We start from the raw sequence: 16,433 nt of genomic DNA, 5'->3' as shown, positions 1-16,433 counted from the left end.
GTCTATCATCCAGTCACCCCATCCCTCCCACCCCACCCCCCACTCCAACAACACTCAGTTTGTTTCCTGCAATTAAGAATTCCTCATATCAATGAGATCATATGATACATGTAAGACCCTTGTTCTTGAGGAACACCCTCTCCTGGGGCCCCAAACTTGTTTATTCTTTGTTTTTTTGGTAACAGCTTTATGGAAATATAATTCATATACCATACAATTCACCCACTTAAAGTGTATAATTCAGTGGTTTGTAGTATGTTCATAGTGTTGCACAAACTTCACCACAATTAATTCTAGACGATTTTCATTACTCCCCAAAGCAACCCAGTACCATTCAGCCAAGGTCCCTCAAGCTCCCCATTCCTCCTAATGCTAAGCAACTACTAATCTACTTGCTGCCTCTATTATTTGCTGCCTCTGGACCTTTTGTATGAATAAATCATATCATATTTTCATATATGCCCTTCTGTGGCTGGCTTCCTTTATTCAGTGTAATGTTTTCAAGGCTGATCCACATTGTAGCGTGTATCAGTACTTCATTCCTTTTTCTGGACAAATAATATTCCAGCATAAGAATATATCACATTTTGTATGTCCATTCATCTATAGATGGACATTTGAGTTGTTTGTCCCTTTTAGTTATTTTGAACAATACTACTAGTTTGTATGGATGAATGTTTTCAACTCTCTTTCCACCTAGGAGTGGAAAAACCTGTTTGTTCTTGCATCTTATTAACAATATCGGTAACAGTGCTGGTAGAGATTCAAAGTATTATTGCACACATTGACTCAAAAAATAGGACAGGAGGGGAGCCTGGGTGGCTCAGTCGGTTAAGTGTCCATCTATTGATCTCAGCTCAGGTCACGATCTCAGGGTTGTGAGATCCAGCCCCACGTCAGGCTCTGTACTGAGTGTGGAGCCTACTTAAGATTCTCTCTCTCTGCCCCTCTCCAGCTCAATCTCTCTCTCAAAAAAAAAAAAAAAAAAAGGACAGGAAGCTGGATGGAGAAAGAGAGGCACAGAGAGGTAACTGTTTTGACCGTGGTCACACAGCCATAGGATAGCGCCATGAAGGAAGAAGTCATAGCTGGTACTCATGACAATTAGCCAATGAAACTTTTATAATTTTAGGGGAAAAAAAGCCTTCGAACATTTTAAAAATCACACACACGCACATATTCACATGTACCATCACTTTAATTATATGGATCTATTTTTAACTTGATAAGGTCCTTTCTTATCCTCTATCTTCTAACTCCCCATGAAGACCATCACACTCCATCTCAGTGGAATGAACTCCTCCTCCCACTTCCCAGTTTCACCTCATCCTTACCAAGTGCTGTGGGAGCTTTGGAGCCTCAGGGAACAGGGGCTCTTTAAAAGACTTCTCTTTTGTCACAGCTGCAGTTCTCAGAGCTCTGTGTGAGGGAAAGATGGAGCCACTCTGTTGTCTCACCCCATCTGGGCACTCTGGCCTGCTCAGCATCTGTCGCCAGATGTATGCTTGGGCTGAGACTGAGGTTGCTCTGAATACCTAGTTGGTTGAACCATACGAAATTGCCAACATTAGTTGGTTTTGGCCTACAAAAATGGCAATCTCGTGTGGTTCAACCTGCAAGTCTCTGGTGTCCCCCTCCTTCCCTTCCATGTTCTGCCCCAAGGCCCAGATCTTGCGCTCTGGAAGCCTTTCTGCCCCTCCAGCCTGGCCCAGCCCAGTCTTCCTTGCCCAACCTTCTAGAGTGGCCATTCTCCAGCTGTTCAATCTGGTGCCTGAAGACAAGAGTGCTCCAGAGTGCTGGGAAAGCACTGGGCTGGGAGTCAGGTCACCTCTGCACTGAATGCCTATCTGCCCACCGACCTCTCTGCCCCCAACTCACCACCTACAGTCATGCCTCCTCAAAGAACAGGTCAGCTCCAGCTACCCTCTACTTCAAATCTTGCCATGACCCCTCCCTAGCGCCTAGTACATGTAAAGTACAAACTCTCCAGCATGGCCAGAAGACATGACTTGAGCTCCTGCCACTGGCCTTCTGTTCCAGCCGTGCCCAGCTGCTTGCAGTACCCTGCGGGCACCTATGCCCAATTCCCTCTGCACCTTGGCACCTGCTCTTCCTTCACCTGGAAGACTTTGTGCAGCCCCTCCACTCAGCTGCCTGTGACTTACCATCCAAGACCACTCCCAGGAGTCTTCCCTGAGCCTCTGAGCTGCGTTAGGAGACCTTCCTCTCTGTTCCCATTTGGCAGTGCTTCTGTCTGTCCTGGCACTCATTGTCTGATTTTAATTGCCTCTTTTCATGACTGTCCTTGTCTGTCTCTCTAGGCTATGGGCTCCTGACAAGTCTACCTAATTCATACTTCAGTCTCTGTTGTCAGCATAGGAGGAATCAGTGAACTTTCATTTAACAGAACTAAGCAAGGGTGCCTGTGACTCAGTTTCCCCACTTGCTGAAAATGGCCCAGAAGCGTGTGCCCTGTCCTTTGGTTTCCTCGAAGCTTCATCTGCCTCTCAGGAACAGAAGGTTGGTTTTAAGGGCTCTCTCAATTCCTATGGTGTAAGGATTTGGGAATATGAATCTTCCCTGTTCCCCGGCCATTTACAGGGATCCTGTGCGGGTCCAAGGAAGTTAATGGGAGAAGACTGTTTAAATGGAAGGTGCCAAGGAGTTGTGAGGAAGATTACTTTGTTGTTTTGTTTTGTTTTAATTCAACTAGAGTTTGCAGAGCACCTACTAAGCGCGTGCCAGTGTTAGCCAGGAACAGTGTAATACAAAGTTGTAATTACCAGCTTCCCTGGATTTCCGTTGAGCGCTGCCTTCCCAGCTAGTCTGGGAGTGGCTGCCCACTCCTGCCTCCTTCGCTGTTAACTCCCGCCAGGACCTGCGCATCAGATGCTTTAGGCGATGCTGGTCCGTGGCCCCGAATTCATCGCCCAGCGGTGTCCACGGAAGAGCCCACAGAAGTTGGCCGAGCGGGGCTTCGGCCCGGGCGCCCCCTGGTGGCCGCGCCCGGAAGCTACGGCCGGCGGGGAGCCGGCCAGGGGAAGGGGGAGCGATGGGGGAGGAGGAGGCACGGGCAGGGGAGGAGAGGAAAAAGTTGCACTGGGAAGTTTGGAAAGTGGGGAAGTGGCTGCTGCGGGCTTCGCCTCCCTCCGCGCGTGTGTGAGGGAGCGAGCGAGGGAGCGAGAGAGGAGCGAGCGAGCGCCTGCCATGCCCATCAGACCCCGCCTCGCCGCGCCCGGGCGCGGAGCTCGCCCCGACTCCCTGCGGCCCGGCCCGGCCCGGCGCGGCCCGGCGCGGCCCGGCCCCCCGCCCCCCGCGCCGGGTCCTCCCCTCCCCCCGCCCCGGCGGCCCCAGCCCCCCGCCCGGCCCGGCTCCGCGCCGCTCTCCCGCCCTCCTCCCTCCCTCCCTCCCGGCCGCGGAGCAGCATGGCGGAGCCCGGGCAGCGGCCGCGCGGCCACCCGCCGCCCCTCTGAGCCCGGCTCTGGGGCAGCCGGGCGCCCCAGACCCGACCCCCGCCCCGCCGCGCCCGCCGCCGCACTTGTCCCACCGCGCGCCCCCTGGAGCGCCGCGCACCCCTGGGACCCTTGCGCGCCCGGCTCCCCCGCGTAACCCGGGACCCCGCGCGCCCTGGGAGCCCGGTACCGCCCCGGGACCCCGCGCGCCCCTGGACCGCGACGCAGCTCCGGGACGTCGGCGCGCTCCGGGACCCGCGCGCTCTCAGAACCGCGGGCTCGGCCAACGGGGCTGCGCGCCTGGGGAGGGGCCCCGCCCCAGAGGGTCCCCCCTCTTCCAGCAGACGGAGCCCCGCCCCAGAGGGACCCCCCAGGTCCGGCAGGGACACCCAGCCCCGCCCCAGAGGGCTCCCAGCATCCCGCCGCTGGAGCCCCGCGCCCCAGAGGAACCTCCGTGCCCAGCTGGGGGCTCCCCGCCCCGCCGAGGGGGCGCCGCCCAGGAGGGTCTCCGCGCCCCGCGGGCCCCGGCAGGATGCACGCCGCCCTGGCGGGGCCGCTGCTCGCCGCCCTCCTCGCCACCGCCCGCGCCCGCCCGCAGCCCCCGGACGGAGGACAGTGCCGGCCGCCCGGATCGGTGAGCGAGCGCCTGCCCGGCCACTCTCCCGGCCGCCCAGCCACTCCAACCCGCGGGGACGAGGGCTGCTGGTGGTGGGGCGGAGGGGTCCCTGCCTTCCGCACCCACCTCAGCCCACCCGCTCCATCTCCGCTCACCGGGCGCTGCTGCCTCGGGCGCCCTTCCCCGGCTCCTGCCTCCCGCCCGGCTCCAGCTCCGTGCGGAGAGCCGAGATGGGGCGCTCCCTCTCCAGCTCCTTCTCCACACGCTGACGCTCTCGGGCTCTCCTCGACTTTCGGTCCTGGTCCTGCTTGGACGTTTCCTCCCTGTGCCCCTTTGACTCGCTTCTTTCTTACTTTGTCCTTGTCTCTACCCTTCTGCTTGCTCTCTGCCCACTTCTGACTCTGTTTCTACCATTCCTTGCCCTTCTCTGTTCTGACTTCCATCAGACCTTCCCTCTCTCCCATTCCCACTCTGTCCCCCTCGCAGGCTTCCCTCTCCCCTGTCCTCCCACTCTAACCTAAGGCAAACTTTCTCCCTGGTGCTGGTTCCCTCCTCCCTCTCCCTCTCCAGCCCAGTCCCCAGCACCCAATCTCCCAACTGCCCCCATTTCACAAAAAGGGGGAAGATTCCAGAGGAGAGGAAAAGGAAGTGCCAGGGCATGCTGGCCTAATATCTCCTTGGGGGTTGAATAATTACTGGTTCTCTTAATTTTCCTTCTCAACTAAGAATCCCTTGATTTCTCTCAGTCTCCCTCCCTCAAAGTGTAAATGAATGCATTGAAAATAACACTTATTTGGAGGCCAGGGAACAGGAAAAGGTTTTGTAGGGTCCTCACTCACTGCCGGCTTAGCAGGGAGTTAGTTGACCTTGGGCAAGGTGCACCTCCAGCGTCCTGATTTCTGCGGGAGCGGGGAGGTCGGTGGCCAGCTGGGAGCTCAGAGCGAGTCGAGCTGCAATATGCCGGCATTCACGATTTTTGGTTGTTAGTAAAATAAGGTACTGTTCCCCCACCCACCCCATCACACACTTTTCATTTGTGCTGGAATCAGGCGGAAAAATTTTGAGTTGACCTCGAGCTTGCAAGTGGTCAGTGGCCCGTCCAGGGGCTTCTCTGGTTGGAAAAAGACTTTGCCTGAGAGAAATGATAGTCTCTTTCTCATGCCCCTTAAGCCCTGGTCCTATGCTAGACCTGGAGAAAGGACCCCTGTGTCCATGCCCCTCCTCCCCCCTACAAACGCTCCTCCTCAGAGCTTCGGTCATAGAAGACGACAGAGGTGGGGTTAGAGGCCAGGTACAGCGTTTTAGGGGAGGAGCCTGAAGCCCCAGAGTGTGTACCTTTCTTGGGACTAATTCCGGGGAATCTTCCCCTCCCGAACCAGGGCCCCACCCTGAGGCCATATTTAACCTGCAGCTTTTCAAGCCCTTTCTCATCTGTGGCAGAGCTAGTAGCTGGCCCCCCAGACCTGCCCTCCAACAAGAGCGCCATGTCCACCCCGGTGAATGGGAAGTAGCTGTTTAAATAGGTGTGCTATTTTTAATAGGTGTTCTGCTTTCAAAGTGCTCTTGGCATGTATCTTCTAATGGCTGGATTTAAAAGTTATATGACTTCCTCCCTTCTTGCCAGAGCAGGACTCTTGCTCCTCCCTCTCTCCCACCGTCCGCACGAAACACCACCGGTGAAGGTTTGGCTTGGCCGAGCTTGAATATTCTCAGGTGCTGTGGAGTCCGTCCCTGGCACTCGCAGGGCAAGCTAATCCTAACGAGAGCGTCCTTCATTGCCTACTGCCTCTGTGCCTGGCACTGCTCTTAGGGCTTCCTTACATATACTGTGTCTTTTCCTCCTCCCCTGACGTGGCTGCTCTCACCCCCATTTCACAGATGGGGAAACTGAGTCTGTGGGCAGCAGAACAGTGTGCTTAAGATCATCCAGCTACGGCAGGGCAAAGGCAGGACTTGAATGCGGGTCCTTCAGCTTCCCAAGTCGTCGCTCTTGCCCCAACCCCACGTAGGCCTCTGCCTCCCACCCCCAGCCCCACCCGCCTCTCCCCGAGTTGCCCCCCGTCTCCCCTGCTGCCTTCAGCCTCACTGCTGGCCTTCTCTCCACCTGCAGCAGGCGGAGCTGAACTCCTTCCTGTGGACGATTCGGCGCGAGCCCCCCGCCTACCTGTTTGGCACCATCCACGTGCCGTACACCCGCGTGTGGGACTTCATCCCGGACAACTCCAAGGCAGCCTTCCAGGCCAGCGCCCGTGTCTACTTCGAGCTGGACCTGACAGACCCCTACACCGTCTCGGCGCTGGCCAGCTGCCAGCTTCTCCCGCACGGCGAGAACCTGCAGGACGTGCTGCCTCAGGACCTCTACTGGCGCCTGAAGCGCCACCTGGACTACGTGAAGCTGATGATGCCCTCGTGGATGACGCCCGCGCAGCGGGGCAAGGGGCTCTACGCCGACTACCTGTTCAACGCCATCGCGGGCAACTGGGAGCGCAAGAGGCCCGTGTGGGTGATGCTCATGGTGAACTCGCTCACGGAGACGGACGTGCGCTCCCGAGGCGTGCCTGTGCTGGATCTCTACCTGGCCCAGCAGGCCGAGAAGATGAAGAAGAGCACCGGGGCCGTGGAGCGGGTGGAGGAGCAGTGCCACCCACTTAATGGGCTCAACTTCTCCCAGGTAGGCGCTTGGCTGAACCAGGCAGCCCCTTTGTCCTCCTTTCCGATTGCCTTCCTCCTTCTGTAGCCGGCGCCCTGGCCGTCTTCCAACGGGAGAGGCTCTTTCGGCCTTGGAGGCGGCTCTCTGGCTGCGTTAGTGGTGGGTTCGGGGCCAAACTGGCATGTGCTAGAATTCGGGGTGAGAGTTGGGGTGTTTGCTTCTAGCTCAGTGGTGCTACCTGTTGGGGATAGGCACGCCCCACTTGCTGTGCTTGCCTGAGCGGAAAGAATTTTCCTGGGAGCATCAGAGTGAGGAAAACAAAAAGAGTGAGTTGCAAGTTTGTGTCCAGCTTCCCCGAGCCGGAGGCTGTCCCGAGGCTGCTATGTGGGCCCAGCTGGGCAGCAGCGTGTATGTACAGAGGATGCATAGAGGGAGTCGTGGTTCCTGCGGCTTTGGGGGCAGGGGAGGTGCCGTGGACCTGGTGTCGATGTGGCTCTGGCTGGCTGCTGAAGGCTAAGCACTGCTGAATTGCCCCAGCCTTGCATGGCTCTAGGCGACCCTCGGACTGCCTTCCTAGGCCTGGAGAAAGTCAACAAGGATAGTTTTGGGGTTAATAATTTCAGAGCAGTGTGTTCACTTAAAGGTTGACAGTTCTGATTTCTGGACCTCAAGAGAGGGGGCAGGGAGCAGGGAGGGGCTTCGGAGGTTTAAAGTCTCTGGCTACGCGAGGCCTGATCCAGCAAAATGTCATTAAAAGCCCCATCTCCATGGGCAGAGGTCACTTGCAACTCACTGGCCCCAAACTCAACTCTGAGACCCTGGGAACAATGAGTTCACATCTGTGCCTTGAGAACAGGCTGTCAATCTGGAGATGGGGGCTCCTGCAAGGAGGCACCAAAACAGCTTGGGCTGATGCCCTGGGTGAGGTGCGGCCCCCGAGACGTGCTTCTTCGTTCGGGAGACAGCCTCATAAGTTGGCCAGGCTAGAAGCTCTACCACTGGGACCAGACCTGCTTGCCGCTCCCAGGATGTTGCAGACTCTTCCCCAGGGAAACAGCGGCAGAAACCGATCCCCCTTTGGAGATCTTCTGGCCTTTGTTTTTCCAGGGGAAATGCAATATCGTCCCCGGGGAGGTAAGAAGCCAGATTGATTTGCCGGCCAAATGAAAGGCGGGTTTGTCGGTTCTCCTGCTGGCTCTCCCATAATTGTGGAGTCCTTACCCAGAGGACCCCGGTGGCAGGAATATTGGGGCAGTTAGTCACGCCCCGCAGGGTTCTGACTCCGCCTGACTCCTTCTCCACGGGGGAAAATCCTGTGCATTCTCTGGCCCGGGCGCTGAATCCTCTGAACATACCGGCTTTCTCCCTCTGAAGTGACTTTTCCCTTGCCAGCCTCAGGAGCTGATATTATCTGTGTCGGGCTCCCCAGTGCTCACCGCCCATCTCATTTTGGAGGCAGGTTTGTGGGAGGCCTCTCTGTTCAGAGACCTCACGTCTGGCCTCGATATCTTTTTTAGGCCGGGGAGGTGGGGCATCCGACATCACTGTCTGCACCCTCTTTGTACCAACCACAGAGGAATCCGAGGAGAGCTGGAGGGAGCACAGAAACCCTCTGGTCAAAGAGCCCCTGGCTTTAATCTGTCTCTCTTAAAACAACAAAACTATCTTTCTTCGGTGTCTGGAAGGAAACACTGCTGTTCAACCAAATGACGGCTTTGGTAGGTTGAAAACATTTGCTGGAAAGTGTGTGAAGTTATGTTTTAGGAAAAGTTCCTGAGAGCCATTTATCGGCCAGCAAGGAGCCCGCTGACAGTCTCCAAAGCCCATGTTTGAAGATCAAACGGACTCAAATCTCTGGTTTCAAAAATGGGCCCACCCCATCACCAGCCTGGGCCCGCTCTTAAAATTGTTCTCGGGTCTAGCTCCTCAAGAGAGCTGCAGGAAGCAAGGCCGGAACAAAAGAAAACAGGACTCCTCTTGGTTCCCTAATCTGCACACCCTTCACCACCTGCCAGAGCGTCTGACCCCGCCAATTTGTCCTGTTATCATTTTGGGGCGAGGTGCTGAAATCTCTCCTCCATCCCTGTGGGCAGCTGTGGGCTAACTGGGAAGGGAGAGATTCCAGAGCTCGGGCAGATGGGGGTGTTTAGGGTCCTCAACCCCAAAGTCAGAAATGAGCAGCCTTCTCCGTAAAATTGTATGCGCGCGTGCACAGTTTGATATGAACATCTGTGATGCATTATTGTACCGAAATATCTGTTAAGTGCATCAGATTTTTATTTTTTCTTTCCTCTCAGCATTACTGTTATTGCAAAATATTTGGTGCGGGCAAACAATGAGAGAGGAAGGCGGGAAAAAGAAACCTTAAAAGAGAGAACCTTTTTGTTAAAAGCTGGGGTTTTAGTTTGAATTTTAGTATTTCTCAAATTTTTATATTTTCTTCTGGGCAGAAATACCACATTTTTCCTTGCTAAGTGGAGAAAGAAAGTGTACATTTTAGGATTCCATAGGTGGGAGGAACCACTGAAAAAGTTTCTGGTCTCTGATTTCAGTATAAACTGAGAGTGCTGGACCCAGCATCAACATGGGTTTGCAGTGTGACCTTGGGCAAGTCAGTTCCCTTCTCTCGGCCTGGTTTTTCCTGTCTGTGAGATGAGATGCCAGGATTAGGTCATTATTCAAGCCCCTTCCAGTCCTGACATTCCATGGGACAGTTATAATCAATTCCACCTGCCGGGCATCCTACACGAAGGAGGCATGCTTTTCCATTTTGTTGGATGCTCTCTCAGGTGAGCACTCAGAAAGGCTGGATGACTTGCCCAAGGTCACGTGGCTAAAGGAACAGAGATCAGTCTACCTGGCCCTAAATGAAGCCTTCCTGCTTCCTGCCGCCCCATGCCCACCATGTATTTCATGTTCTTCAGTGATTCTTCCTTCAGTCCTTTCTGCTGTTTCTTTCTCCCCTTTAGGGCTCAAGTGCTTAACATATTACTTCTTGGAGCATTTCTACTTATGGAGAAAGTATTTTGTTTGGCTGTGGGGCTGGAGTGAGGATGGTGAAGGCCCTGATGTGTTAGCTCACATAGTGGCTGAGAGATAGCAGACTTGCTTCTAGGTTTCAGTCCCTGCTCTGGCTCTCAAGCCAATGACTCATGTAGAACTTCATGTTGCCATCTGTAAAATGGGGCAGTGGTGACCAGCCTTTCACAATCGAGCAGGTTTTGTGAGGCTATGAGAAGACACTGCTTGTGGGAGGTGATAGAGCATGTAAAATGACTACCTCGATGTAGGCCCTGTGCTTGGAAGACAGTTTGGGCGGGGCTCCAGGACAGAAGAGGAAGGCCACACGGGAAGCCTCATCTCTGTCCTGTTGGTACCTTCTCCATCAGCCATATCCACTGTCCATCCTTTGTAGAACAGAGCAATGCTGGAGTGGGGTGGTGGTGGCCCCTGCCCTCGGGGACCTGGGGATGCCTGAGCCTTGAGTCCAGATCTTGTGACAGTCTTGGGACCTGCAGATTTCAATCGGCTCTGTCGGCTGCCTCCAGAGACTGGCACCGGCTGCCACTAACTAGCGGGGCTGATCAGGAGATGTCCTTCTCCCTCTAGGGGGCCTCAGTCGTCCCCGCCCGGAACAGTGGACGCACTGGAAGAGAATGCTTCCAAACCCCGTACTTCTCCAGGCATGATACAGCAAGGACCCTGCCATTCTGTACTTTGCCGTGTTGTAACAGACACGCCCACGTTACCCACCCAATGTGTATAAAGCCTGAGCGCTCGGGCACGGCGGCCAAGGGCTTCCAAAATGTTCGTAAAATTCTTCAGCCCCCTCACTAGGAAGTTAGAAACCACAAAACCATCATTGATTGGGCTCTGTCTCCACACAGGGCCCTGCATTAAACCCCGTAAGTACATCCTCTAATCCTCACAGAGATGTGATAAGTCATATCATCATGTCTCTTTTACAGACAATAAATGGGGGCTGTGCTTACACAGCAAAGGCCGGTGGGCTCAGGATTCCAGCTCAGGTGTGTCTGATGCTAGAGCCCAAGCTTTTCAGGCATCTGAAAGATGAGTTCATTTTTGTTTTTAGTAGTCAAATGGCATTATCTGGTGACCTGTGTGTGTGTGTGTGTGTGTGTGTGTGTGTGTGTGTGTTGGAGTTGGGGGAGATCATCATTTTTTTGCCAAAAAATGAAATAAAATATGATAGAGATCATTGAAAAGTGCCAAAATTGATTTTTCCCCTTGGCTTATAAATTGCATCTGAAGGTGATTCTAAAATAGGAGTTCCCAAAGACATTCTGGGCATGAGTTGCTTCCTTGGAAGGAATCCCTAGCTTTCCAAGGGACCATTGTGAAGATGTGCCCCTAACACTGGCTAAGCGAGCACAGTTGAATAAAGAAGAGTTTCCCTATAGTCAGAGTGCCTGTATTTATATCCTGGGGCCAGCACGTATTATTAGGTGCTCAACAAATATTTGGGGAATGAATGAATGAATGAATGAATGGTCAGAAACCATGATATGACCAACCCTGCTTCCCTTCTGCCATCCTACACTATGGAATGAATGAATGGAGACCGTATAAGCCACAGTGAAGAACCTCCTCCTTGAACTTGAATAGGTCCGTGCATTCCTACAGGGACACAAAATGTTGAAATCATCAAGTGGGTAGGTTACATACAAAGCAGGCTCTAGCCCTGACCTCATTCCTACCTTGCCTGTGACCTTGGGCTAGTCCTTTCCCTCTCTGGGCCTCGGTAGCTCCCTCTGTCCCTCAGCTGTTGGCTGGATAATTTCCAGGGTTGGCCCAGTTCTGATTCCTCCAGTGCTCATCTCTGGTCCCCTTATCTTGAAGGCCTGGGGCCACCCCGAGGTTTTGAGCCTGGGCGGCTCTGACAGTCTAATCTTCGGCAGGCCACTGCTGATACCTAATTATCTGGAAGCCTTCTGGTTCCAGTGGGTGATCCTGCTGCCTCCCGCTGCCAGTCTGCGGAGCAGAGAGCCCAGCCTGCCGTGGCACAGCCCCTGGACACCTGCCCAGCCTTGGAGCCTCCCCTTCACTGGGGCTCCTCTCCCTCACTCGCTTCTTCACTCACTCAGCCAGAGTGCCTTCCTGTGCCGGGTCAGTGCAATGCTGAGGGCAGACCTGGGAATGGCCTAGTGTTTAGCTGCAGAGAGTTCGCTGCCCAGCCGGGGAGAGTGGGGATTATTAGTCCCATTTTACAGCTGTAGCAACTGAGGCATGGAGCACCTGTGCATTAGTCTCTCCCGTGTCCTGGTTCTCCACACCTCGAATGGAGACTCTGTTCTTCCTTTCTCTTCCTGTTGTATGTGCCCATCTTTCAGAACCTGTCTCTCATTTCCCATCCTCCAGGAATGGCCGTTCTCAAGTCCTCCCACCCTCCCCGAGTCCCCATGGCAGCCACAACAGCACCAACTCTGGTCCCTCGAGCCTGCAGCGCTGGTCCCTACTCAGGGCCTCCCCGGAGTGAAGGGAACAGACACCTCCGCAAGGCTCCCAGGCCATGCTGAGCCCTCTTCTCCCCAGGAGTCCCCCAGGGAGTGCGAGCCCCTCAGTCAATGTTGGATCAGAACAAGCTGGCCTAGTCTGCACCGTGTGACTCCAGATCCTAGACTGAGAGACAAGGTCCCTCCGGGCTTGCCTCCACCCTGTGCTTCTGCAGCCCACCCCAGCCGCTGTGTCTCCCACTGGAGCCCTGTGGTTGGGAGCTGTTCAGCCAATGTCTGTCGCATGGTAGGGAAGTCCCTCTGGGGACCCCCTAGCATTGACCCTGAGGCATGCGTAGTCCCAGATTCTTTGTGTGCACAGAGAGCTGTTTGCAAAGAGCCCCTGCTGGCTCGGCAGGCTCTGTCCGCTCTCTCTGACCTGGGTAACTCACACTTGAACATGGAATATATTTTCCCAACATATGGCAGGAGGAAAACAAACTCAGGAGCAGACACACAGGATGGCTTAGGTACCACCATCAAAGGAGAGTGAGGCCAGAAAGCCAGAGGTGACCCAGATGTCATGAAATACTCTAGTCTCAGAATCAGAAGCTCCCAGCGTGAAGTCTTCCACACTTGCACACACTCTCTGAGTCATATGCCGGGATCCGGCGGCTCAGGGAATCTAAGAATGGTGAAATCTTAGAACATTAGGCTCAGAGGCATTTTTTGACTCGAAGAATCTTCACATCATGAAATCCTACCCTCTGAGCTTTGAAGAATTTTCAGCTCATAGACACAGACTTCTAAAATCTTAGTGCTGGAAGGGACCAGTCCCCAAGAATTCCAAGAAGCCCCATCAGCAAACACACTGATCTCCTTCCCACAACCTGCCAGCTGGATCCCAGGCCACAGAGAGAAAGCCTGAGCGGGGACGCACTCTGTGATGGAGTTAAAAATGGGAGTGTGCCTTTGTTAATAGTTCCCTTTTGGACATCTCAAAGCCAGGAAGAGGTCGCCTGGTAATGCAGCTTTCCAAGGGAGGAAGCTGAAGAATGCGAGGACAGCATGGCTTGCCAGGTGGGCTGCCGATGTTCTTCCCCCCTCGAGTTTGCTTCTAAGTGGTATCCACTTCACTCCCTTTTATCCCTCATCACTGGCTCTCTGTCCGCCTACTTAATCCGCAGGCAGCTGGTGGCCCAGCCTTCAGTTTTGCTCAGCGGCTGCCAAGCCGTCTCGCCGAGCAGATCCTCCAAGATCACAGGCTTTTAAATCTGTGCAGTATATCCCCTGGAACACCAAACTGTTGCCCCAAGCTTGGAAATGCTGTTGCTTTGCTGAGCCCCCTCCCTCTCCAGGAATTTCCTCCCTTTCTCTTCTAATTCTGAATCCTATGAGATTTCCAAGGCTCCGGTCAAAGCGGAGCCTCCTCCAGGAAGTCTTCCCAGAATGCTCCTAAAATAATCTGCTTGCGAAGACTCAGTCCAAAGCTTTCCCTGATGACCCAGCCACGTATGTTCTTTCCCTCTGCGGAATTTTTTTTTATGACATTTTATGATATTCTCTCAACACTTACATATTTTACCTTATATTATAAATATTACCGAGACAGTTTTTTCTTTCCTAATAGACCCCGATTCAAAACCTAGCCCCGGCTATGCTCACAATTGATTACAAAATTAGACAGAATGTGCTCCAGTTTTAATGTTGGGGCTTTGTGGTGTGTTCTGTGATTGGGGTGTTGGCAGCTCTGGATGCTAAGAAGGGGCTGCCTCTTGGCCTCTGTATTCACAGAAAGCCCTCAGACTTGCTACCTGAGACAGCAGACGAGCTCAGTCCCATTGCCGGCCCATTTGGTCAGGACTTTGTGAAATCCGTGGACCCTATTGGATTTCTCTCTCTCCATCCTGGAACACTTTGTTTTCTCTTCCTCAACTGTTACTTGCAAACAAAGGCCTCTTTTTCCCTCCTCTTTACTGCCCAGAGCGCACTTGAGCCTCTCCAGGCTCACCACCCTTTATTTTCATTTTAAAATGTTTAATTTTGTCCCTTCCTGGCTACTTTGGTTTGGGGGCCCTGTGATGCTGACCTCTTCTAGTTCTTGCTCTCTCCCTCCCTCACACACAATCCTTGGTCACGCCTCCATGCACGCGTTTCTGCTCTTCCCTCTACCTGAGAGCCTTTCCCAGTTTTATTGTTCGGCTAGCTCTGACTCCTAAAGTGGTAAGGATTCCTAAGGGCAGTCACTTTAAAAGCCTGGACTCTTCCAGTGCTCCTTTATAGCCAGACTTTCATCCATGGTCATCAGATAACCTATGGGCAGATGCCACCTGATCCCAACTCAGCAGTTTGTGTTTAGGTGCAATGATGTAATTGGCTTTTAGCACTGTGGGTCTTTTTCATTTATTTATTTATGTATTTTTTTAGTTGAGGTATAATTAACATAACGTTCTGGTATACAACGTACTGATTCAACATTTGTATATATTGCAAAATAGCATCGCATCTTAAAAGGATCGATGGGTGTCTTAGTCAGCTGACTGCCGGAATAACAAAATCCCATAGACTGAGCGGCTCAAACAACAGAAATTTACTTTCCAACAGTTCTGGAGGCTGGAAGTCTGAGAATGGGGTGGGAGAGTTGGAGAGAGCAAGAGAGAGGGAGAGAGAGAGATGAGTTCAGAGTGGGAAAGAGCTAGCATTCTGATGTCTCTTCTTATAAAGGCACTAAGCCCGTCACGAGGACCCCACCTTCACGACCTCTTCCAAACCGAATTATCTCAGAAAATCTCCATCTCCAAATACCATCACTGTGGCGGTTAGGGCTTCAACATATGAATTGGGGTGAAGGAGACACATTTGGTCTATATCAGTGGGTGAGTTGCACCCGGAGCCCCCCTGAATGCCTGAGTACCCTGAAAAGAGCCCTGCGCCATCTCTGGGTGACAGCCTGGGACCACAGGACAGGTGCAGCGTGTGCAGTGGCGTCTGCCTCTGGAGTCTGTCCCTTCCCTGACTCAGCAAGGTGGGGGAACCTGCCAGCTTGCAGATCAGCAAATACGCCCCTGCCCTGAGTGCTGAGACCTTGTTTGTCACCTTTTATTCTTGGGGTTCACTCTTTTCTTCCCATCGGGTCAGGAAGAGCAGGGGGAAGTGTTAAAATTTACTTCTCATTTGCTCTTAAATCTTTTGTATAAAAATTCCTCCCTGCCTCCCTCATTCAGAGGAACATCCTGGTCTGATTCTACCTTTAGAAATAAGACTTAGTCGGGGCGCCTGGGTGGCTCAGATGGTTAAGCATCTGCCTTCGGCTCAGGTCATGATCCCAGGGTCCTGGGATCGAGCCCCGCATCGGGCTCCCTGCTCAGGGGGGAGTCTACTTCTCCCTCTGCCCCTCCCCCTGCTCATGCTCTCTCTCTCTCTAATAAATAAAAATAAAATTTAGGGCGCCTGGGTGGCTCAGATGGTTAAGCGTCTGCCTTCGGCTCAGGTCATGATCCCAGGGTTCTGGGATTGAGCCCCGCATCGGACTCCCTGCTGGGCGAGGAGCCTGCTTCTCCCTCTGCCTCTGCCTCTCTCTCTGTCTGACTCTCATGAATAAATAAATTAATTAAAAAAACATTAAAAAAAAAGAAATAAGACTTGGTCTTTATTTACACAGCAGTGGCACAGACTCGGCTCAGGAAGCCCCATCACTGCAAAGCCTCCAGGCATTGGCTCGGGACAGCCCAGGGCTCCTTCAGTGTCCAGGATCACTGCACTTCTTGGGAGTATCAGTAACCTTGGACTAGTTACGTGACCTTTCTCGTGCCTCAGTCTTCTCCTCGGTCAACTTCATCCAGCCGCTGGGAGGATTTCTTGACTGGTGTAAAGCACTGTACTACAGCGCTGGACACAAAACTCGCACTCAGGAAACCCTAGCTCGTACTTACTATGGGAGTTCTAAATTAGCCTGAGAAATGCTTTTCAGCTCCCACTTTGTCCCAGACATTGGGATAAGTGCTGGAGACCGAAATGTGAGCAAGAACGATGATGCTTTTTCCCAGGGCTGCTTCCTTTCCGAGTGGGGAGGAGGTGTTGGGGGAGCACGGAAGGCGCACACTTCTCAGTCCTGGGAAGATCTGGGAAGGCTTCCCGGAGGAAGCCTAGGTGAAGTAGAGATCTTAAGGAATAAAAAAAGTTAGCAGGCCAGGGCTGCGGGGTGCTAGGCCCGGGAGACTGGCGGTGCCTACACCAGAGGCCCGGGCTGGCGATGCATCTGG

The 16,433-nt window shown here is 53.5% G+C and overlaps 1 protein-coding gene and 1 long non-coding RNA gene across 6 annotated transcripts in view; one reads left to right on the top strand and one right to left on the bottom strand.

The window, feature by feature from the left end:
- The window catches only part of LOC145721097 (uncharacterized), a 7,417-nt gene extending 4,466 nt beyond the window's left edge, over positions 1-2,951 (bottom strand). The window contains exons 1-2 of the long non-coding RNA XR_014144563.1: positions 2,784-2,951; positions 1,335-1,535 (exon numbers count right to left, since the gene is read on the bottom strand). This is a non-coding gene — a long non-coding RNA (uncharacterized LOC145721097). The remainder of the gene's footprint in view (positions 1-1,334; positions 1,536-2,783) is intronic.
- A 434-nt stretch (positions 2,952-3,385) lies between these two features.
- Positions 3,386-16,433, top strand: part of TRABD2B (TraB domain containing 2B) — a 212,783-nt gene continuing 199,735 nt past the window's right edge. For 2 of the 5 annotated variants that reach the window (XM_081818406.1, XM_081818404.1), the window contains exons 1-2: positions 3,386-4,086; positions 6,179-6,739. In XM_081818406.1, coding sequence (XP_081674532.1) covers positions 3,985-4,086; positions 6,179-6,739 — 663 coding nt within the window. In that variant the 5' untranslated portion in view covers positions 3,386-3,984. The remainder of the gene's footprint in view (positions 4,087-6,178; positions 6,740-16,433) is intronic. The other 3 variants (XM_081818403.1, XM_081818407.1, XM_081818408.1) reach the window with 3 other exon arrangements.

Source organism: Leptonychotes weddellii, chromosome 4 (assembly GCF_054177405.1).
Source record: "Leptonychotes weddellii isolate Sample4059 chromosome 4, ASM5417740v2, whole genome shotgun sequence".
Classification (NCBI taxonomy): domain Eukaryota; kingdom Metazoa; phylum Chordata; class Mammalia; order Carnivora; family Phocidae; genus Leptonychotes; species Leptonychotes weddellii.
This window is presented reverse-complemented; position numbering and strand designations above follow the sequence as displayed.